The sequence below is a fragment of the Podarcis erhardii genome (genome assembly GCF_964252035.2).
Source record: "Podarcis erhardii genome assembly, chromosome: 5".
Taxonomy (NCBI): domain Eukaryota; kingdom Metazoa; phylum Chordata; class Lepidosauria; order Squamata; family Lacertidae; genus Podarcis; species Podarcis erhardii.
Genome location: NC_138509.1, coordinates 85,112,243 through 85,134,570, shown reverse-complemented (window position 1 = coordinate 85,134,570; position 22,328 = coordinate 85,112,243). Strand labels below are relative to the sequence as shown.

Below are 22,328 nucleotides of genomic sequence, written 5' to 3'. Positions count from 1 at the left end.
GAGGAGGCGTGCGCAGCTTCCCATTGGCCATAGGAGCTTCTTGCAGCCAATGGGAAGCCAGTCAGCGTCGTGGAAGGCGATCCCTGCTCTTCTCTGCGCGGCGCTCGGTAGCCGACTGAGCGGGTGGCGGGGGTCCATGGGCCGCTTGTGGCCCATGGGCTTTAGGTTGCCGACCTCTGGCGTAGCTCCTTAACACACACAGAGAGGCATCCTGGAAATTACTCAGGACTGCTGTCTGGCCTGTCCCAAGCCTGCCTGCCTGCCTGTGGGGAGCTAGTGTGCGCTGTGGCAGCAGCTGGCGACAGAGGGTGAGGGCCAAGAAGGGTGCAGAGCAGAACTGGTGACGGGATGGGGGTGCAGACATATGGCAGGGAGAAGATAATAATAATAATAATAATAATAATAATAATAATAATAATAATAATACATTTATTATTTATACCCCGCCCATCTGGCTGGGCCTCCCCAGCCACTCTGTGCGGCTTCCATAGAAACCAAAAATACACTAAAATATCACACGTTAAAAACTTCCCTGAACAGGGCTGCCTTCAGATGTCTTCTGAATGTCAGGTAGTTGTTTATCGCTTTGACATCTCGTGAGAGGGCGTTCCACAGGGCGGGCGCCACTACCGAGAAGGCCCTCTGCCTGGTTCCCTGTAGCTTTGCTTCTCGCAATGAGGGAACCGCCAGAAGGCCCTCGGCGCTGGACCTCAGCGTCTGGGCAGAAAGATGGGGGTGGAGACGCTCCTTCAGGTATACTGGACCGAGGCCGTTTAGGGCTTTAAAGGTCAGCACCAACACTTTGAATTGTGCTTGGAAACGTACTGGGAGCCAATGTAGGTCTTTCAAGACCGGTGTTATATGGTCTCGGCGGCCGCCCCCAGTCACCAGTCTAGCTGCCGCATTCTGGATTAGTTGTAGTTTCCGAGTCACCTTCAAAGGTAGCCCCACGTAGAGCGCATTGCAGTAGTCCAAACGGGAGATAAACAGAGCATGCACCACTCTGGCGAGACAGTCCGCAAGCAGATAGGGTCTCAGCCTACGTACCAGATGGAGCTGGTAAACAGCTGCCCTGGACACAGATTTGACCTGTGCCTCCATGGACAGCTGTGAGTCCAAAATGACTCCCAGGCTGCGCACCTGGTCCTTCAGGGCCACAGTTACCCCATTCAGGACCAGGGAATCCTCCACACCTGCCCGCCTCCTGTCCCCCAAAAACAGTACTTCTGTCTTGTCAGGATTCAACCTCAATCTGTTAGCCGCCATCCATCCTCCAACCGCCTCCAGACACTCACACAGGACCTTCACCGCCTTCACTGGTTCTGATTTAAAAGAGAGGTAGAGCTGGGTATCATCTGCATACTGATGAACACCCAGCCCAAATCTCCTGATGATCTCTCCCAGCGGCTGCATGTAAATGTTGAAAAGCATGGGGGAGAGGACAGAACCCTGAGGTACCCCACAAGTGAGAGCCCAGGGGTCTGAACACTCATCCCCCACCACCACTTTCTGAACACGGCCCAGGAGGAAGGAGCGGAACCACTGTATGACAGTGCCCCCAGCTCCCAGCCCCTCAAGACGGTCCAGAAGGATGTTATGGTTGAAGGTATCAAATGCCGCTGAGAGATCCAGCAGAACTAGGAAACAGCTCTCACCTTTGTCCCTAGCCCGCCGGAGATCATCAACCAGTGCGACCAAGGCAGTTTCAGTCCCATGATGAGGCCTGAATCCCGACTGGAAGGGATCCAAATGGTCTGCTTCTTCCAGGCATGCCTGGAGTTGTTCAGCAACCACTCGCTCAATCACCTTGCCCAAGAATGGAAGATTTGAGACTGGGCGATAGTAGCCCATCGTGGCCGCATCTAAAGATGGTTTTTTTAAAAGCGGTTTAATAACCGCCTCTTTCAGCGGGTCTGGGAAGGCTCCCTCACGGAGGGAAGCATTCACCACCCCACGAAGCCCATCGCCCAGTCCTTCCCTTTTATAAGCCAGGATGGGCAAGGATCCAGGAGACAGGTGGTTGGCTTCACTCGTCCAAGCAGCCTGTCCACATTCTCGGAGGTAACAGATTGGAATTGATCCCACGCAACTTGACTAGACAGGTCTCTAGCACTCTCCCACCCCGGCGCTGCTCCCACGGTGGAGTCTACTTCTTCCCGAATCTGAGCGATTTTATCTGCAAAAAACTTTGCAGAATCATTGCAGGAGAACATGTGGCCCGTAGTGGGCCCCGATGTTGCAGGTGGTTTCGCTAAATTGTGAACCACCTGAAAAAGTCTCCTGCTGCTGTTTTCTGCAGATGCAATAGAGGCGGTGAAGAAATTCTTCTTCACCGTCGCTATCGCCACTTGGTAGGCTCGACGTTGAGCTCTAACCTGTGTCCGGTCAGATTCGGCATGAGTTATCCGCCACCGGCGCTCTAGCCGTCTCAACAATTGTTTCATTGCCCTCAGATCCGTGGAAAACCACGGGGCTGTCCGGGCTCCATGCAATCGGAGAGGGCGCTTCGGAGCCAAACAGTCAGTAGCCCTGGTTAACTCCACATTCCAGCGGGCCACCTTCTCCCTGCCATATGGTTGCCAATGGTTGATCAAAGGCAAACCTTCCCTCACTCAGGCAACTTCCGGGCAGCAGCAGCAGCGAGCAAGGGAAGGCTTGCTTGCTTGCTTATTTATTTATTTATTTATTTATTTATTTGCAACCCAGATGCATGTAGGTGGGAGGGTGCCTGTAGAGGATGGATGGATTTATTATGATTACAGACTATTAAATAGGAAAATATTCTCTTTTTGGCATTATACAAACATATCTACACACATAGAGTAACAACAGTAAAGCCTTGAATTAGTCCAAGGTGGAGGCTCAGCGCTAATTTTCATGCAGCAAGATGGCCTCAAGAAAATTGGATGACAGGCTAGAAACATAAACTGATTTATGTGTAACTGCTTTTTTCTTCTGTGAATTATACTGTAAATCAGTAAGAAGGTTGTGTTACCTCTAACAAAGCTGCAGTATCTCAGAAATGTAGTATCAGTTAAACTGGCTTGAGACCAAATTATGTTGGTAATATTTCCTTATTAGCGTATAGAAACAATGTGGAATAAATATTGTGTCATTGAAATAGCAACAACTTTTATTGTTTCTTCTAGTTAAAAAAAAAAAGCAGAGTTTTCAATAGTACACTTTTTAAAATGGAGCTCTTTGTTGACCAGATTGTGCTAATTCTCTTTGGAGTACAAGAATGTCCTCACAATGATTTTCCCCTCCTCCTTGCAGATGTCAGCTATAGAAAACATGGCTGAAAAACTAGAGAGTTTTAGTGCCCTGAAACCAGAAGCCGGTGACATCATGCAATCTGTCCCTTCCATGTTCAACTTCAGAGCCCCTCCCAGCACCCTGCCAGAGAACCTTCTACGAAAAGGCAAAGAGCGCTATACCTGCAGGTAAACTCTCCAAGCTAATTACCCACAACAGCCTCTCTTAATATCTCTCTTCTCTTGCAAGCCACTGCTGTTTATTTTAGAAATTACTCAAGATTGGATGATGAATAGGGATTATGGTGGGTCACTGGCATTTTAAAAGGTTCTTTATTCAGCAAGACATGGTCATAGTGTTTGATTCTGTGTTTGTTTGCAATTACAGGAGAAATTTGTCCTGCATTACCTTGCGCTTGATAAATGAGGCCAAAACATTACATACGCTGCCTTGTTCCAAAATTTCCTCATCACCTTTGTATTAATACACGATCTTTTCCCTCGTAATTTTTTTCTGATCATGAACTGCAAGACTGTTTTTCACTTGGTCTTTCCTTTGATAATGCCAGAAGGGAAATTCCACAAGATCTGTGAATGATTAGATGTGTTAAAAAAACTGAGTCGTCACTGCAAATATTTGGCTCAAATCAACGTTGTCCTAAAGAAATCAATGGAAGTTTTGTCTCAGAGTTTGGATCCATCTTATAGACATCTGTAGCCTTTCAGGTCCTAAGTGGCAGACCAGTTGTTAGACTCAGAGAGAGCTTTTCTGTTGACCTCAGAATTTAATGAATTTCACACGTCATTATGGTGCAAATGTGAATTTGAAAATTTGTTACAATTTAAATAGTGAATGTTCTGGATAATGCCCTTGACCAGTAACACAGTTTATACTCACCCATGTCTGAAATAATATTGAGTCTTGTTGATAATTTATTTTAGTAGGTTGAAGGATAAATGATTATGCACTCCTGTCACTTTTAAAAGGGTGTGTGTGCACATGTACCTCTCTCAACAATGCCTCAACATCCCAGATATTTTCTTATTCTCTCCCCACCCTCCAAAGAATGAAATTGACTAGACTAAAAGCTATTTCTGATCTGGCATAGTCAATTTTACCACTTTCTTTACTTGCGTGGGACTAGGTTTCTGTATGGAATTTTTAAAACAGGCCTATTCCTTTATAATACTCTAGCCCTTCATTATGCTTACGACAGTTGTGAAGGAATTGATACTGAGCCAAGCCTACCTTCATGGTAGTTCCATTCAGAAAAGTTTGGAATTATTCCCTTATGACCGCCATCTGTGTACTCCAGAGGCAACAGCAATCCCATGTCAACGTCATGGAACAGACATGGAGTCTGCTGATTTAGACAAAACCACTGTATCACAAGTTTGCATTTATCTGAACAATGTTGCTTTTGACAAGCTCTGTTGTCTTCTACTCTGGCTGGTATCATAAAGGCCCAAGCCGTTTGCACAAGCTCTGCATTTATTAATGCTGGTTGTGCATTCACAGTGCTTGCTTGATGGATGATGCAACTGGCACTCTACAGGTATTTTATATAATAATAGAATAAGCCATAGAGTTGTAGAGTTGGAACAGACCACGGCGGTTATCTAGTCCAACCTGCTGCAAAGCAGGAATCTTTTGCCCAACATGGGCTGGAACCCCTGACCCTCAGATTAAGAGTCTCTTGCTCTACTGACTGAACTATCCATCATGAGCCATCTTCGGCTTTGTTTGAAAACCCCAATGCTGTAGCTGTTTGGTAGAATATAAATGAAGATAAAGGTATTTCATAAGCTAATTCATGTAGTATTCCAGAGCTGGTCCCACCATGCAGCACAGTGAACTAGATGGCTTCAGATGGCACAGGGCTGCAGTAGGGGTGTAGATGAGGGCAGGAATTTTTGTTTGAATGTTGCAGCTAGACTCTTTACGTGTTGGTCCTTGTGGAGAAGGGGCACCATCTGGGCTCCAGTTCATGCAGCAAAATATATTGGGCTGGCACTGTACTATTCTTTTTCATGGTCAAGTCCTCACAATGTGGTTTTACCTTGTCTCCTTCATGTGCCACACAGCTAGTATTTACTACACAAGGATCTGTTTGTTTTCCATTCACGCCCCCTCTAGTTGCAGCAAATATCAGCTATCTTCATGCAGAGCAGGAATGGGCAACTCTGGCACACCAGACGTTGTCAGATTCCGAGTCCAGCCCTAGTCAATATGGACAGTGGGCAGGAATACACCATCTGAATTTGACAGGATGAAATTATCTCATAATGGCTTTACTTGGTCAACAAGTGATGTTCAAATTGATCTATGATCATCTAGAAATGTCATTTAGGATTTATATTTTGGATGCATATTTTTAGGGAAATGTTCCTGATTTGGCAGAATAACCTGATGCTGCCATTTCAGTTTTCTATTTATTTTTTAGCTTGGTATTTATGACCTTATCTCATTTTCAGAATGTTAGTTTATGTGTTTGATAACTGTCATATCAGTTTATCTGATCTTTCTGAAAACATGTCAGCTACTTTCAAGTCACACTATTATAGAAGTATACCTTGATGGATTAGGTCTCTTGAATTGTGTCTGATCTGATCTTTCACAGATGGAATGATGCCACGTTTACTGACACATTGAATATGCTGAACAATTTAAAACCTCTTTCCATCAAGCCAAGATTCTAAACATTGGATAAAAGAGTTCCCGTCCCCCATAAGCATTTAACTGGGAAGTGACAAAGTTAATAAGTGTAGTATGTCAGGATGAACATTTAAATGAAAGTCTGCTCTCATAGATTGCTTAGGGTTGCATGGGAAAATTCAGACATCACCACCTTAATCCATAAGGTTTTGATTCAATATATTTATTGAAGCTACTTTCAGAAATATTTAAATACAGTGGTACCTTGAGTTACAAACGCCTCAAGTTACAAACTCCGCTAACCTGGAAGTTGAGAACTTTGCCCCAGGATGAGAACGGAAATCTTGTGCCAGCGGCACAGTGGCATCAAGAGGCCCCATTAGCGAAAGCACGTCTCTAGTTAAGAAAAGTTTCAGGTTAAGAACGGACCTCCAGAACGAATTAAGTTCGTAACTAGAGGTACCACTATACACCAAAGAAGCAGTTTCATCCAGTATTGGTTTGAAGTTAGGACTATGCATTTTATTTCTTTATGTACCTTAAAGCAAAACATTAAAGCTATCTTCATATACCATTTTCTAATAACAGATACTGCGGCAAGATATTTCCAAGATCTGCAAATCTTACCCGTCACCTGAGAACACACACTGGAGAACAGCCTTACAGGTACAAGATAAATGCTTCTGGGGAGTAGCCACAGACTCTTATTGGCTGTTAGCGCTCCATACTGCAGCCTTTGACCTCCAAAGAGTTTTCACTCTTAAAAATGAAATGAGGTTTTAGAATGTGCTATGTAAAACACAGTTGACAATACTTTCTAATAAATGTGTGGGGAAACCTCGTCCAAGTGCTTCAACACAACCCCAATGGAGTGCTCAGAAAACCCTTCGGAGGCAAAAGACACCCAGGAACTTGAGAGTTAATAACCATAGTGCTGAGCATACATAGTTTTGATATCTGCAGGAGCCTTCAAAAGTGGATGGATGAAGCATTCCTGATAATGTGAAATGACACATGCTGGTCATTCTGGTTTTGGAGTTGCAGATGCACAACTCACTTGGAGCATGGAGAGAGGGCCACACTAGGTGTGACATTATACACATCTTTGTATGTGTTATGTGTGACATTATGTGTCTTTAAACCAACATGCATATTTTTTAAAAAATGCAAATCACATCCAATGGGATGGGTGGGATGGGAGGTTAATATTAATCAGAATCATAGCAGTCTTGGTAGGGGATTTTCATCTGATGAAAATGTCTGTTGACACCTCTGAGAAGACATTTTAATCTGGACCATAGCAAGAAGGAAAATATTAAGTTCTCCCTTTACAGCTGTCCTTAAATGTGTCGTCGTCGTCGTCGTCTTCATTTATTTATTTATTTATTTATTTATTTATTTATTTATTTCTATACCACCCTTCATCCAAAGATCACAGGGTGATTTACAATATAAAAACACAAGAATACATACTGTAGTAACAAACAAAAACAGTAACACCCCCAAATAGTTTAAAATACCATAGATTGTTTTATCAGCCAAAGGCCTGGGAGAAGAGGAATGTTTTCGCCTGGCCCCTTTGTTACATATCTTTAGCCTCCCTGGGAAGAGCATTCCACAAGTGGGGAGCCACCTCAGAAAAGGCCCATTCTTGTGTTGCCACCCTCTGGACCTCTCACAGAGGAAGCACACTAAGAAGAGCCTCAGATGATGATCACAGGATCTGGGTCAGTTCAAATGGCTGGGATCCTGGAAGATCAGCTTCCTGCCTTGCAGGCCTTTTTCCACCTGGCCTGGGGAGGGTAGCGCCCTGACTGATTCCAGCTACATAGATTCCATCTATATCAAGGCCAAACTGTTGTGGCATGAACAGCAGCAGTCTCTTTCAGGAATGTCTGAATGTAAACAATTTTAATTGCGCTTTGGTGGGCCTACCAATTCTGGTAAAAAATTAATTAACAATCACTTTAATAAAAAATGGAGTCCTAAAAACATGATTTTCTTACTTTGCATCAAATTTGATTTCAGTATTTGTTCATTCACCCTGCAAAAGTGTTGCTTTATTTCATTTATTTAAGATGTACATTTAATTCCCACAAGCATTTTCTGTCCTTTTATTCTCTTCACAAGCATACATACTAATCTCCATGTCCTTGGTGCTTTTAACCCACTTCCTCACTGGTAACTTTCATTGATCTCTGTGGGCCATAACTGGGAGAGCCTTTAGGAAATCTGGCCCATGAGAGCAATTCACATAGTGAAATGAGAAAAGAATTTTAATTGTACAAAATGGAACTTTCACTTAATGAAATCAATTGAAGAAACTCGGCTCATGTTCTAACAAAACAAGCACAAATCGGTACATTTTACGCCTTGCAAAGAAAGGAGAAAAAGCTCATTGTCTGGGATAGATTTTTCACTCGGTCCTGAATTTACTTGGGAAGTAGGTTGCATGTAATTTAATTCTTGTTTTAAGAGGTATCTTGAAACATGTTATGCTCTTCCACTGCATAACAGCCAGAAACAATTAGCAATGTAATGCATAATTTCTTCCCTGAATAATTGACTTAGCACACAATGTAACAGACATGTTTTGAAGTTCAGGAGAAATAGACGATTGTGGGGGGCAGTGGGGAGACAACGATGGTGATGAAGACTGTTGGCCAGCTGCCAGGAAGAGAATTTGGAATAGTTATAGTATGTCTTAGTAATGGCTGAAAGGGCAATACAGTAAAGACCTCAGGGACTTCAAATCACTACAGAGTATGAAAATTGATGCCTCTGGTACCAGAGCGATAGACTAAACTACTTGCGTTGGCACAGTATTAAAGATTTGGATTGTTTATTTCTGCGTTTGGGAAGATAACTGAATTTCCTCCAGGATTAGCAATTGAGCAAGCTAATTCCTCAGTAAAAGATTTTATCACACAGTGTAATTTTTAACAGGGAGGGAAGTGGTCTTTCTACCTTATTTGAGCCTTAGAAGTAATTTGTTTCATGTTTTCCCTCTTCTCAAAGTGCTTAATTGTACGGTATTGGCAACAGCATGAAACAATAGGCTGGTGCTTCTCTGCTTTTCACACCATATATGCTTTACTGCAATACTTTAACAGGCTATCATAAATTATGTCCTGTTAACTCTGAAATACTGAGATATTTCCTGTGACTATACCTTAACATTAGTTTGCATGTGCCAAAATGTATGTGTGAGTACATGGGTGGTGGGGAAGGGGGGGGGGGAGAGAGAGAGATAGGAGACAGGATGTGCAGTTGACTTGTGCTTCCTGCTCCCTAGATTTCTCTGCCTTGTTCAAAATCAATCCTGCATGTCTTCCTTAGTGAGCATATGCAAGCTTTGTGTGGGAAAGATGCACAAGACCAATTTCAGACAAGATAGGGAAGCATAAGAAACAAAAAGTGCAACAAGTCAGTTGTGCATCCTGTTCTCCCTTATCATTATCACAACCTAACAAGCTCCCAAAAATTCACACTGGCCACAGATTCCTTCTGTTTTACAGTATTAATAATATGGAATCTTTCCCGATACCAGAAACCAAACTTGGATTTTCAGAGCAAAATCTATACCACTTATTTGGATAAATTTGTAATGAGATAACTGTGCCCTTTCTGAATAGGTAACAAGGGGGGGGGGGCTTGAAGCATAGAAACCATTGCTTTACTGGAAAGTTAGATCCAAATAAAAGGCATAAAAATATTGAAAATACAGTCTTTCAAGCAGCATTTTGTGATATTTTCTGTTTTGAAGATATTCTAGCTACATTCCTGTATTGCAGGTTGTTGGACAACATGACTCTTGGGGCACCTTCCAACTGTACTGTTACCCTATGATTTGTTGTTCAGATTGCCCTCTGCTCTTTCACCTTAGTCTGTAGTTCTTGAAGTAACTGGATAGGAGACCTGCAATGTTTGCTATTTTATTGAAAAACCAAATAAAATATATGGGGTGGGGGAGATATTACTGGATTTAGCAAAACTGCGGTGGAGCTTAATTGAGATGGTTGCTCTCTAGTTTCATTTGAGTTATATTTCACATACTACTTTCTTATTTGATATTTGTTTTCAGATGCAAATACTGTGACAGGTCTTTTAGTATATCGTCTAACCTGCAGAGACATGTTCGTAACATCCATAATAAGGAGAAGCCCTTCAAATGTCACTTATGTGACCGGTGCTTTGGCCAACAAACCAACTTAGATAGACATCTCAAAAAACACGAGAATGGCAACATGTCTGGTATGTACCTATCCTGCTTTCTGCATTAAAATATATCATTTAAGGGGAATTCATGAGATCATACAGGTCTGTTGTACAAGTGTGGCATTCTTGTGACACTGCAAATCATGCTTTTCATCCCACAACTATTACAGGGATCTTCCTATGTCAGAAGAATACAATGGGCTTGAACATTATCCTTAGGTTTTTATGTACTTGTGACTAAAATCTTAAATACTTGTCAGAAATCAGATCCGAATTTTGATCCAGGAAGTTGGTATGGTTTAAGACCTGGGCAGCATCAGCCTAATATACCAGTTTTGATAGAGAAAGTTATGTATACTATTGTGTACAACTAGCAACATATGCTAGTTTATCTCTACTGGATCAATGGATTAGATGAAAATGGTCATATATTTTTTAGGACTAAAATGAGAAAAATTTTCAGATGACTGCACTCTGAAATAAATACTGTGTTCTATAAATGTCAGTGGAATCTATGCATCATACTGTACTTTTCGGTTTGTGAGGTGGGTCTCCCTAAGAGGGCTTGGCAACTGACTAGGGTTGCCATATGTACGGATTCAAACGGTGAAATTAGCACCTGGGGTTGGGGGAATGCATCACTCTTTGCCTTTTTTGGTTGATTTCCCACATAAAGCTCAACAACTTTTGTCCGGATTTTTACTTCTTAAAATATGGCAACCCTACAATTGACCAGTGAGGCACAAGCTGCTTCCTCACCTAACACAGTTCAATTTTTCAATGTTATTTAATTGAGCCCAGAATCAGAATGCTTAGTTTCTTTGATCATTGTAGCAACCAGCTGTGTAAACTATGCTATTTCTTCTCCATGCTTGTTTTCTGTGCTGCAAGCAAATCTGGCAGCCCAGTCCCACTTCTTGTTTTGAGAAACTTTCTTTGGAGATCCTTTCCTGAGGACACCTATAGGATGGGATGGGTCCATAGGACTGTGCACATCCAGTTCTTCATTTGTTTTGCTCACTTCCAGCTGAACCATTTCTATTATAGTCGAGTGTGTTTCATCAAGCATTTCTTTTTCTTGATTTGATAAGATGTGCAATGATGACATTTGGGAACTTTGGCACTATTTTTTATTGTATATTTCCTTGAGACACTTGTGAAGAAAGTAGTTAATAAATTAATAAAAATTAACATAATTCTGATAGGATAAAAAACCAAATATTTACTTTTCTGTGAAGGTACTGCTACGTCTTCACCTCATTCTGAACTTGAAAGCACAGGTGCTATCCTAGATGACAAAGAAGACTCATACTTTACTGAAATTCGTAATTTCATTGGGAATAGCAACCACAACAATTCAGAAGAAAGGTAAGGTGCAACTTCTCTGTGTTTCAGACTTCATTAACTGTTTTTTCCTTACTGCTGAAGTGTTACTTTTCCAGCTTATTTCCAAAGGGAATTGGGCAAAATCAAGGTGACATACTCCCTTTAAAGCCAGTGGGACTGAATCACAGTCATGGAGTTTTCTTGATATCATTGTAGTCCGATTACACAGAACTTTCTCTGGATTGTCTCCATTACATACAAGACATAAAAATTTGCACATCTATCATAATCGTGCAATCCCAAAGCTAACTTAATTTTGACCATTTCTAACAGGCAAAACTACAACAATTAAGGTGTTTGTTGTCTTTTCTACACTATCCTTAGCAATATCTTCACAAAATCTTTTTGAAAACATAGTTTGGATCTCCTGGCAATTAGCAAAGTTAATGTGCTGATGTTAATGTGGCCAAAGTAAGCAGGTCAAACTGGACTACATACAAAGTACAAATCCAGTGCTTTCACAAGAAATGTCTCACGCATTAGCAAGTTTCAATCATTCCCAGTTCAGCAATATCAGCAATATATACTTGAGCTAGGAAAGAGAAATTTCTTCCAAATGGTGAGGAATTGGGAAGAAAATTGTTAACCCTCTGGCAGTATTTGGATGCCCATGTAATCTTATTGGACATCACTTTCCCTTCAGGGATTTGCACCAGTTTTAGCTTTTTGCATATAACCAAACACCTGATTCAGAGCCAGAAGCTGCTCTGTATTTAATTCTCTGAAAAGGTAAGCTTGAACCATTTCCAACCATCAACTTATAGGTTGATTTATTATATCAACCTATGCAATGCTAAAGCAGGCCATGATTCTTATGATGACATCACTAGGAACACTGCTGGAAAGACAGTGTGTATTTCATGAAATACTCACTGTTTCAAAATCATACAAGTGGATCCATAATGTGGGGCACTACCAGGGTGAGGCATAAACTGCCCTATATTCTGGGAATAAGAGCTAGCAAGGATACATTCCTAATGAAGATCAATATAATTGTTCAACACAAATGTAAAACTATATTACCGCCCATTTTCTCCACTACACATTTCAGTAAAGAAAGTGAACTGTGCATATTAAGTAAAACCCCTACTACTACTATACTACTACTAATTTTTTTATTTATACCCCACCCATCTGTCTGGGTTGTCCTAGCCACTCTAATGCATCAACAGACTATAAATCAATATATGGTTCAAGTGCATATGTCAAGTGCATATTTTGGATTTGAAATAGCACTTGAATTGGGGATAAGCATAAGCTTTCCACAGATGTGTAACATGGTGTGTGATTATGTTCTGGGTCAAATTTATTTACTGCCTTCTCTCTCACATTAATTTGCTTTCCATGTTCAAGGGCAGAAATTGCATATGGCTTATGATTTTCTATTTTTAAAGTTTCTCGCTCATTTTTATGCTGGGTCAAAACTAGTAGGCATATATTCATGAAGGCAGCTGATAATACATTACATACACATTCAAATTTTCTTCCTGCTTGATTGTCATGGGTTAGTTTTCCCCCCCACATCTGGTCTCAACATGTCCTCTGATAGGAAGTCTATAAGGGAAAAAAGTTGATGGGTCATCCAGTGATTCCTTTCAAAATTTTGATAGATATTTCATACTTGGCAAATTACTGCATATGAAAAGCATAATTAGCAAATCTGTTTTTTTAATCATGTGGCTTTCATTACTTTGGTTTAAATCCAAGTCCTTTTTCACTTCAAACTGTCTTCTTCTGGCATGGTTTAAAAATCTGGCAACCCCTGGTTTATAGCTCATAGTTTCTTAAGACTGTCCAAGAAGTTCTGCCAGGGCATCCTGATAAAAGATGCCAAAGATACCCACAAGTGAGATGATGGTCACTTTTTTCAAGATCATTGCAAAATTATGGGTTTCTTTATGGTTATTCCAAGATAATTTCCTCAAGTTTAATGGATCCTGTAATCCTTAATGATAATTGGTTAAATTCTATTTCTTTTTCTTCTTGAAGTATAAAATGAAGGAATATAGACATGTTGACCGATGTAGACACAAACTTGTTAAATGATCCAAAATATTGCTGTTTGTGGGTAACCCTACATGATTTAGGCAATTATGGTATAATGTCTGGTGTGGTTTCATTTTATATAGCCTAACAGACAATTTATTGGAAAATCTAAAAGCAATCAGATGAAAAGTGAAATTCCTTTGTATTTAGAAAGGGGTAATTTTTTTCTAGGGAATGGGTTGAGAAGGACTGAGAGCTTCCGGTGAACTAGAACATTTCATTACATGTTTGAGTTTAAAATGTTATGATAACAAGGCAAACCAATCAAAACTTATCTCCATTTAAATTATACCAAATGCTTCATAAAATCAATGGAATAATTTTTTGGTGTGCGGTACTAAACAGTGCCAGTAATTCACATGCTTCTCCATGACAAAGGTCACAATCTTTTATAGAATTAAATGCATTTAGGCCTATTGATTTCACTTTGAAGCCGATGTGTTCACAGTGCTCTGCACCTCCCCAACACAATACACACTGCAAGCCCGAGATCTAGGTAGAAAGCCTTTATGTAAATGGGTTTAACCTGTTGCATATATATTTATTTTTATTTATGAAATATGTATTGCACCCTTGCCCCATGACTGTTATTCTATTTTGTCCTCAAAACAAGCCTGTGAAGTGGTTACCCATTACTTTCCAACTATGCTGTGAAACAGATTGTATGCTACTGATAGTTGTTATGCTTAATTTTCCCTTTTGGTCAATAGTAACTATGCTGGGAATTCTACTTTCAATTATAATGAAATGTAGTAATCTAAAACTCAGATGTAATAGTGAGAAAAGCTATCTTCACTATTCTGTCAGACTGTGAATTGAATTTCAAAGGATTATTGGCCACTTAATAAAGTGGACAGAGTGGTTATTGATTTTAATTATGGCAGTTACCACCTATGGGATAGTTAATGCAAAACGAAGTTTAGAAAGCAAGGTCCTGTTTCTGCAACTGCTAACAGGTAATTTTGTTTTCATTTGCTATGTATTGTTTTGAAGAATTAATGGAAGTCACTTTAAGGATGAAAAGACTCTGGTGACAAGCCAGAACTCAGACTTGTTGGAAGATGAAGAAGCAGAAGATGAAGTAATGATGGATGAAGAAGATGAAGAAAGTGAGATAACAGGGGGGTCAGTTAAAGAACCAGCTGTAAGCAACATATGTGAAGAGGGTGACTATGAAGAAGCAAATGCTTTGGAAATGAATTGCAAGACTTCTCCTGGCAGGTAGGAGCAAGGTCAAATCAAGATGGTAGAAAATACAGCAGAAGTCCCAATTTCTAGGACTTAATCCAGGTTCTGTATTTGCAGGTTGACCTAAATATGCCTGTTAATAATTATTTGTGGACATGGTTTGGAATAGAAAAACTATTGTGCAACTGAGCAGCTTTCTAAGGGGTGTGATCCAGATAAAGTTAGCCACACTTTATAGTTTCATTTAAATCAGTAGAACCTAATCATATGGTAAAGAATTTAATTTTTAAAAAGAACCATGCCTATTATGCCCTCAATTTTGCCCAAAGTCTGTTAAAGGGAAGACCAGACAAAATATTTCAATTACTATTTTTTAAAAAATCACTGATAATTTGCTTTTCAAAACCAATCAGTATGCCAATCTTTGGACGTTTCATAGGTATAAGGAAGATGAGTTTAATAAAACTGGACTTTCTGCGTTGGACCATATAAGGCACTTCACTGATAGCCTCAAAGTGAGGAAAGTAGAAGAAAGCCAGTTCAGTGAAGCTGAACTGGCAGCGTTTAGCACTTCCCATCTGCCAGAAGACTTAAAGCAGCCATTGTGTCGCAAGTCCAAATCCCAGGTAAATTTTATTGTGCTTTCAGGATAAATTGTAATCTGGCTGGGAAGGGTGGGAAGAGTGATGGTGGGGATTGAAACAATAGATTGGGAGGAGCCAAAGAAGGCCAGTGCCGAGTCAATAATCCTGAGAGTAGCAGAGGAGCAGACAGTCCCATACAAATGTACACTGAAAACATAAAACACATATACCAACAGTATATGCATATGCATATAGCAACAGTAAGAAACCCATCTGGAGATACCCTCAAAAGGCCACCTCAATTTGTTTGACCTTTTGTGCTGATATGGTTAATACACCTCTGTTTTTCTGGCCCATGGTAGATGAGCAAGTGCTGCTGCATAAGCACCACATCCAATTAAGCTGGTGCTGAGAAAATGGTGGACAGACACTGCTTAACTACAGTTAAGAGATCAGGAGGAAAGCATTGGATCACATGCATCTTCTCTTTTTCCCTTTCTTCTCTAGTACAAATATATCCAGGCTAATGACAGTGGTTCAACCACCAACATTAACAATGATGTTTGTTCTTTGAAACTGTTTCCAAACCCAGCTTTCCAAACCTGGCTAAGAAGATTGGACCTTGTGTTGTAACACCTGTAAATTAAGGACTTCTAAAGAAAAATAAAGATTAGTGCAAACCATAGTTAATGTTGGTGCTGATGTAATTCCTGACATTTGTTAAGATAGATGGAGGAAATATGCACCGGAGAATGGAGTACTAAGAGAAAGAGAGCGTGCAATCCTGTGGTCTGTTCCGTTCCCGTATTCATAGACAAGAGAGTTCCAATGTTTTGTCTGTACTGGCCCTATTATTCGTATTTAATGGTTGGTACAACTGAGATGGCTAGGCTGTTTAGTTGTAACCTGAAACTATACTTTTCTGGAAAGGAGTCAAGTGTGCTTACACATGCTAGTAGAAATTTTAATGTCCCCAGTAGGCCCACGAATACTGCCAATCCTCATCGGTTTTCTACTTTGCAGAGAAGGTTAACAAATTAGTTCATTTAAACTTGTTTGAGAAGATTCGGAACATGCCACAACACAGTGAAATCCATGGCGATCCTCTTAACTTACTTCCATGAAGTAAAGACCATAGTCATGTAATTAGGTTTTGAAATCACTGAATTGTTCTGTACAACACTCTTATACCAAGGTAATTAACCCCATTAGTGCAGCATTTCTCCAACTGTGGGGCATGAAGTGTTGCCAGTTTGGCCACTAGTGGCAAAATAACTGCAGTTTCGCTCAACTGAGGGCCTAGCTGGAAACACACCAGTTTTTGCTGCAGGGGAGGAATAGAGAAGGCAAAATACCCTTGTCTATCCAAACATTGTTGTGGCTGCCTTTCTGACTATGTGCCATCAAATCTAATGTGCACCTTAATTTTCACAACGTAATTTGGACAAAAAAGGTGAGCATTAGATTCAAGTAAACACGGTATATGAAGTTCTTTGGCTCTTCCCTCTGCCACATTGGGGGCCCATAAAGTAAAGTACATTCACAGATCCAAAGGGTTTAACAACACAGGCCTAGCACAGTTTCCATTTTTTCTGTCATGAGCCTTCAGAAATCTAGTGAGAGGACTTTGTGGTACAGGGTGAATTCCAAGATGGTTCCCAGGTGGGAGCCATACTGCTGATTCCCACTGAAAGAATAGGTTCTTCCACGATAGAACTATGACTCTAAATGATATTACTGAATATCTTATTTTGACTTCTTCCTTATTCTTCTTTAACTGTAGGCCATTGCTATGATGCTTTCACTCTCCGACAAGGACTCTCTCCACTCTGCACCCCACAATTCATCCAATGTGTGGCACAGTATGGCAAGAGTTGCTGCAGAATCCAGTGCCATCCAGTCCATTAGTCATGTATGACACCGTCAAACGTAACAGGATTGGGACCAAGTCCAAACTAGCAACATGGCTCTTTGCTAGAAGACTATTTAAAAGACTGCAGAGCAGAATGCCTTAGAAATCTGATGGGTCACATTTAAAGTCAGGTGACCTTAAACTGAATGATTTGAAAGAAAGAAAGAAAACTATTTATTCTCAATCTTTTGTTTTGCACAGCGAAGGCAGCTGCTGACATTTTGAGGATCAATGCGACTTTCAAAATACATGGATCAAATAGACCTTGTTGGGGAATATGTGTCTTCCACTCCACCTGCTTGGGGAGGGACTTATGGGTTAAGAGGTGTATTGTTACACACACGTTAGCACTCCTTTAAACTAAAACAGAATTGTTTTTTCCTTTTTGAGCCCCCCCCCCCCCCGTGTAGAATGGTAATTGTAGGCAGGATTAGGAACAGTTGCTTTTCTATACAAATCCTCTTCAACTATGCTTTATGCGTTTGAAACCATTTAAGGAAGACAAAGCAGTTCCCTCGAATGTACATCTACCATTAATCTAGAACCTAATCACAAGGAATATTTTGCCCCCTCCTTAACTTTTGCCTTCTGAACTGCATTGTAAAAAAAAGAACCACATGAGACAATAATGTAAGACGTCTGTGTATATTGTAAAAAAAGAAGAAGAAAAAAACTTGGGAGAGTTCAGCAATTAAAGGAGGTGAGTCTTTCAGCATACTACATGCAAATGACCACAGTCATCAAACATACCACTATAGTTCAATGTTTCCCTGATCAATGTAATGACATTTTAATTTTAGACAATCATGTCACTGTTTTGTTTGTTTTATTTTGTTGGTGTTCATTTGTTGCTCTTGATTTCTTTCTTTATTGGTGTTGCGTGTACATGTAATTTATTTGTTGGCAAACAACTGTTTGTGAATTAAGAAAAAAGCACTCTTGCTAAATGTAGCACTGTTCATATGAAATTAATAGCACTGTTCCAGTTCTCTCCAACCCCACCCCACATCATTTTTCTGGGCACCCACGGACTTAAAAAAAGGAGGCGAACTGATCTGCATATATGTTCGTGCAAACAGTGTTTAAAAAAGATTTCTTACATTCCTCTTTTACTATCGTTTTTTTCCTTTTACTGAAACTAAATAATAAATAGAGGTGATTTAGAGATTTTTTTGTAATACAGCAAAAATGATTCAAATGTATAAAGCATTCTAATTTTTTCTTCATGAAAGCATGATTCTTCTGATTAAAAAAAGAAAAAGAAAACTGTACCCAATATTTTATGCCGGTTGTCTGCGAGCTTGTGTGATGTTACGTTCATGTTAATCCTATTTGTAAAATGAAGTGTTCCAAACTTATGTTTAAAAAAGAAAACCCCCAATAAATAAATAATGAATTGTATTCAGTTATTTTGGGGGCAGGGGCGGGAGGGGGCCAAGAATTTTGCCCTTTTGGTGAGGGACCAGATTTTATTTTCCTTTTTGTTTATTATCTCATTTTGAAATAACCAGCAAGTTGAGGTACTTTCTTTAAATGCTTTGTACAATGTAACTGTTATGCATTTCAGTACATTACTATGGGAGGATCAAATTTAAAAAAAAAATAAAGGATTACAAAATGAAGACATCATTTTCACTGGCCTTTTGTTTTGTTGGCTATAGAATGGATTTCAACAGCATTTGTATGAAATTTCCCCTACTAGCAATAATGCTAACTGCACACAAACTCTGCTTTTGCAAAAGGACAAAAGGAAACCCACATCCCTGTTGGCCCTCAAAACACTCAAGTCTAGTGCTATGGATATGATTACTCTGTTTTCTCAACAATCACAAATGCTAGACATAAGATGGTTACAGCAATCACAGTAGGTTGGGGAAGAGAGAATCGAGGGCCGTCAAACATGTACAGCCTTCCCAGGCCCACACTGGCATGGCAGATTGGCAGAAGCTTGGGAGGTGGCAACACTTCCCCTTGTCAGTGGTGTTAGTTGAGAGAGAGAGAGAGAGAGAGAGAGAGAGAGAGAGAGAGAGAGAGAGAGAGGAAGGACCACTATGCTATGGCCTGTTGGGGAATGGTCTAACCCTGGAATGCCTCCTATGCTGCTTAGGGGAGGGGATTGTAAGGCCACACCTCTTTTACCCACACAGAGGGAGATCTACAAAACGTTATGGTACCTGGGATGACTGCTGGCAAAAACTGGTTTATTCTGTAAATTGTTTATATATCTAATTTTTTTTTATTTCAGGTTTTGGTTACCTGGCAAAAAGTCCCCGTCTACACTAGACTACTCTAGGACTGTATAAGTGAAAGCAGGTTACCAAACAAACAGTGAAGGCAGAGCCCTTAGGGTAAATGGGACACTGCTGCACCAACTTCAGCCTGCCCTCAGCTAGGTCCCACCTGCTTACATTTTTTACAACCCAAACAGGGGATGAAGGTATTCTGCTTCTTAGTCTCAGCATTGCCTTCGTAGAACTCAATACTGAGACTGATAGTGGCAAAACTATTTGGCTCTGCCTGTCACTGGTTCTGGCTTCACCTACTCTTGGCATCCTGCCTTACATACTACCAGCCCCAATGGACCAGCCACCAGAACAAGCAGAACATATGAGGGTAGTGTCAATGTTCTCTTTTTGTGAAAGTTAATAGCAACCCCCCTGCAACACACAGAGTAAACAATTGTATTTTCTTCCTCAAGCACACCAAGGAACCATCTACTCAGCATTTTGCTTCCAACAAGATTTGAGGGTGATAACCATCTCCTTTTGGATGCCCAATTATGTTGTCATCAGAAGTATAAGGCTTTGCGTATGAATATTTAAATAGTGAACAGCCATTGATTGACCTATCCTGTGAGTTTATCATTTTACAAAACTAACTTAGTGAGTGGCCAACACCACATTTTGTAGTAATGAATTCAACAAGTGAATTATGTATTGCAAAGAATTTCATTTGTGCTGGACCTACTGCCCAAAAAATTAATAAGATCTCTACGTCAGCATCCACAGAGCCCTTCCATAAGTGGAAAGCAGTCTGATGTGTTCATTGTGTATCTTATTTCCAATTCTGGCTGTATTGCCTCACTTTGTAGCAGACTCTACTCTGGAAGGTACCCCAACCTTGAGAAGTAGCCAGGTGTGAGTGACTGCAGTGGGAAAAGGGCACATGGTATTCCTGGCTCTACAATTGTTTGTGGGTTATCATCATCAACCTGAGACCAATTCAATACATCAACCTGAGACCATGCCAGACTCTTGAAACTGACAGGACATGTAATCAGTGGCTTTAATGTACAGTCATACCTTGGGTTACAGACACTTCAGGTTGCGTTTTGTCAGGTTACGGACACTCCGAAACCCAGAAGTACCAGAATGGGTTACTTCCTGTTTCGGAGGTCACACATGCGTAGAAGCGCTAAATTGCACTTTGCTCCTGTGCAGAAGTGCCAAATCACAACCCGCGTGTGCGCAGACGCGCCGCTGCGGGTTGCAAACGTGCATCCCGCATGGATCACGTTCGCAACCCAAGCGTCCACTGTATTTGATGTTTTAAAGGATGCTTTGAAACATTGTTTAAAGGGTTGAGCACCTGGAAATCTGAGTTTTGTCGCACACAGACAGTTCCTAGACAACAAAGTATTTCCTTCACAAAGAAATGGCACTCTCAGAAACCATTGGTTCTGGTCCTATCCTCCAGAGCAGGAGAAAACAAGCTTGCTCCAGCCTCCATGTGAACAGCCCTTTAGATATTTCAAGATGGCTCAGTCTCCTTTTTACCAGGCTAAACATACCCAATTCCTTCAACCATCCCTCATAAGGCTCAGTTTCCAGACGCTTGGCTCCCTCCTTACATTGTTTATTTTGTTATCACCAGGTTGGGCACTGCATTGTTCTGTGAACAACCCTGGGTATAGGGCGGTATATAAATTCATTCTCTCATTCAATCAATCAATCAATCAATCAATCAATCAATCAATTTCCTTTTGAGTGAAGACAGAGCCAAGGAGATGTTGAGCAGTTCTGCCTTCTCTCTGTCACCCAATAGCATTTCTTTGTCTTCTCCACACAGCAGACCCACTACCTTGTTCTTCCTTTTGCTTTGAACATAGCTGTAGAAACATTATTATTTTTAGCCTCTCTTGCAAGCCTCAGCTCATTTTGAGCTTTGCCAGCCTGACCTGCTCCCTGCAAACTGTTGGATACTCGTTTATACTCCTCCCAGAGATCAAAACAATCTGCTTCTTCCTCACACCTTAAATTTGGAAACTGGCTTGTACTACTAGACTAACATTTAACTCTATGTGTGTGCCATTGCTTTCTTTTCTATTAATATTAATTAGATAGAGTTCCAGATTACGATGCCCTCTCCAAAAGTACAATATTGAAAGAACAGCTGTAGTACACAATAATTATACAATTCAGACACACCAATCAAATGGAGCATGTGCTCCCTGCACATAGCGTCTTTTTTTCAAAGCCAAAATTCAGTTGAGCAGCTGCTTGGTGGGGACATTGAACTGATTCTTCTCCAACTTCCAAACAACTAACAGCTATGGCTGTAACCTTTTTAAAAAATGCACACAATTCATCTTCCAAATATGGATTTATGCATAGAAACCTCTGCATCCATAAACGGTGTCCCTAGCCTACTCTATCTGGAGTAAGGTAACACCAGCATGCTTATTTGATTCCCTCCCTCTCTCTCTCTCTTTTTTTTCTTTTCCTTCTCCTCCTGCGAAGAGGCTACATTTTAATATTTTAATGTTCCATTATTTTAATGTTGTATTTTATTTTTGTTTTTAAGTTGTAATCATTCTTCTTGTTTTTATTATTGTTCGTAAGCCGCTCTGAGCCCGGCCTTGACTGGGGAGGGCGGGGTATAAATAAAAAAATATTATTATAACACCCAACTAGATTTCTCTTTTATATGGAATTCAGATGAGGTAGTGGGAGTGCTGAATTGGTGTTTGGGAGCAGCAACAGATTAGATGAAGGTCAATAAACTGAAGATCAATCCAGCTAAAATGAAGGAACATTGGTAGGTCTCCCCAGGGAGGTGATGTTCAACCTGTTTTGTAAAGGACT

General features: G+C 40.5%; 1 protein-coding gene and 2 long non-coding RNA genes across 19 annotated transcripts in view; 1 reads left to right on the top strand and 2 right to left on the bottom strand.

Annotated features, from left to right (window-relative positions):
- The window catches only part of MECOM (MDS1 and EVI1 complex locus), a 481,167-nt gene extending 462,301 nt beyond the window's left edge, over positions 1-18,866 (top strand). For all 16 annotated transcript variants that reach the window (XM_081862144.1, XM_081862138.1, XM_081862151.1 and 13 more), the window contains 7 exons: positions 3,277-3,443; positions 6,499-6,576; positions 9,995-10,164; positions 11,367-11,496; positions 14,554-14,781; positions 15,188-15,374; positions 17,116-18,866. In XM_081862144.1, coding sequence (XP_081718270.1) covers positions 3,277-3,443; positions 6,499-6,576; positions 9,995-10,164; positions 11,367-11,496; positions 14,554-14,781; positions 15,188-15,374; positions 17,116-17,250 — 1,095 coding nt within the window. In that variant the 3' untranslated portion in view covers positions 17,251-18,866. The remainder of the gene's footprint in view (positions 1-3,276; positions 3,444-6,498; positions 6,577-9,994; positions 10,165-11,366; positions 11,497-14,553; positions 14,782-15,187; positions 15,375-17,115) is intronic.
- Positions 1-22,328, bottom strand: part of LOC309342374 — a 101,037-nt gene that overhangs the window by 59,131 nt on the left and 19,578 nt on the right. The window contains exon 3 of one of the 2 annotated variants that reach the window (XR_014156741.1): positions 12,232-13,068. The exons of the other annotated variant lie outside the window; for it this stretch is intronic. This is a non-coding gene — a long non-coding RNA (uncharacterized lncRNA). Of the gene's footprint in view, positions 1-12,231; positions 13,069-22,328 lie in introns of those variants that run through there. 2 annotated transcript variants of the gene reach the window in all.
- LOC309342456 lies at positions 7,941-11,408 on the bottom strand. Its single transcript, XR_014156834.1, has 2 exons — positions 11,355-11,408; positions 7,941-8,577 (listed from the first exon to the last, which is right to left on the bottom strand). It is a non-coding gene; the product is annotated as an uncharacterized lncRNA (long non-coding RNA).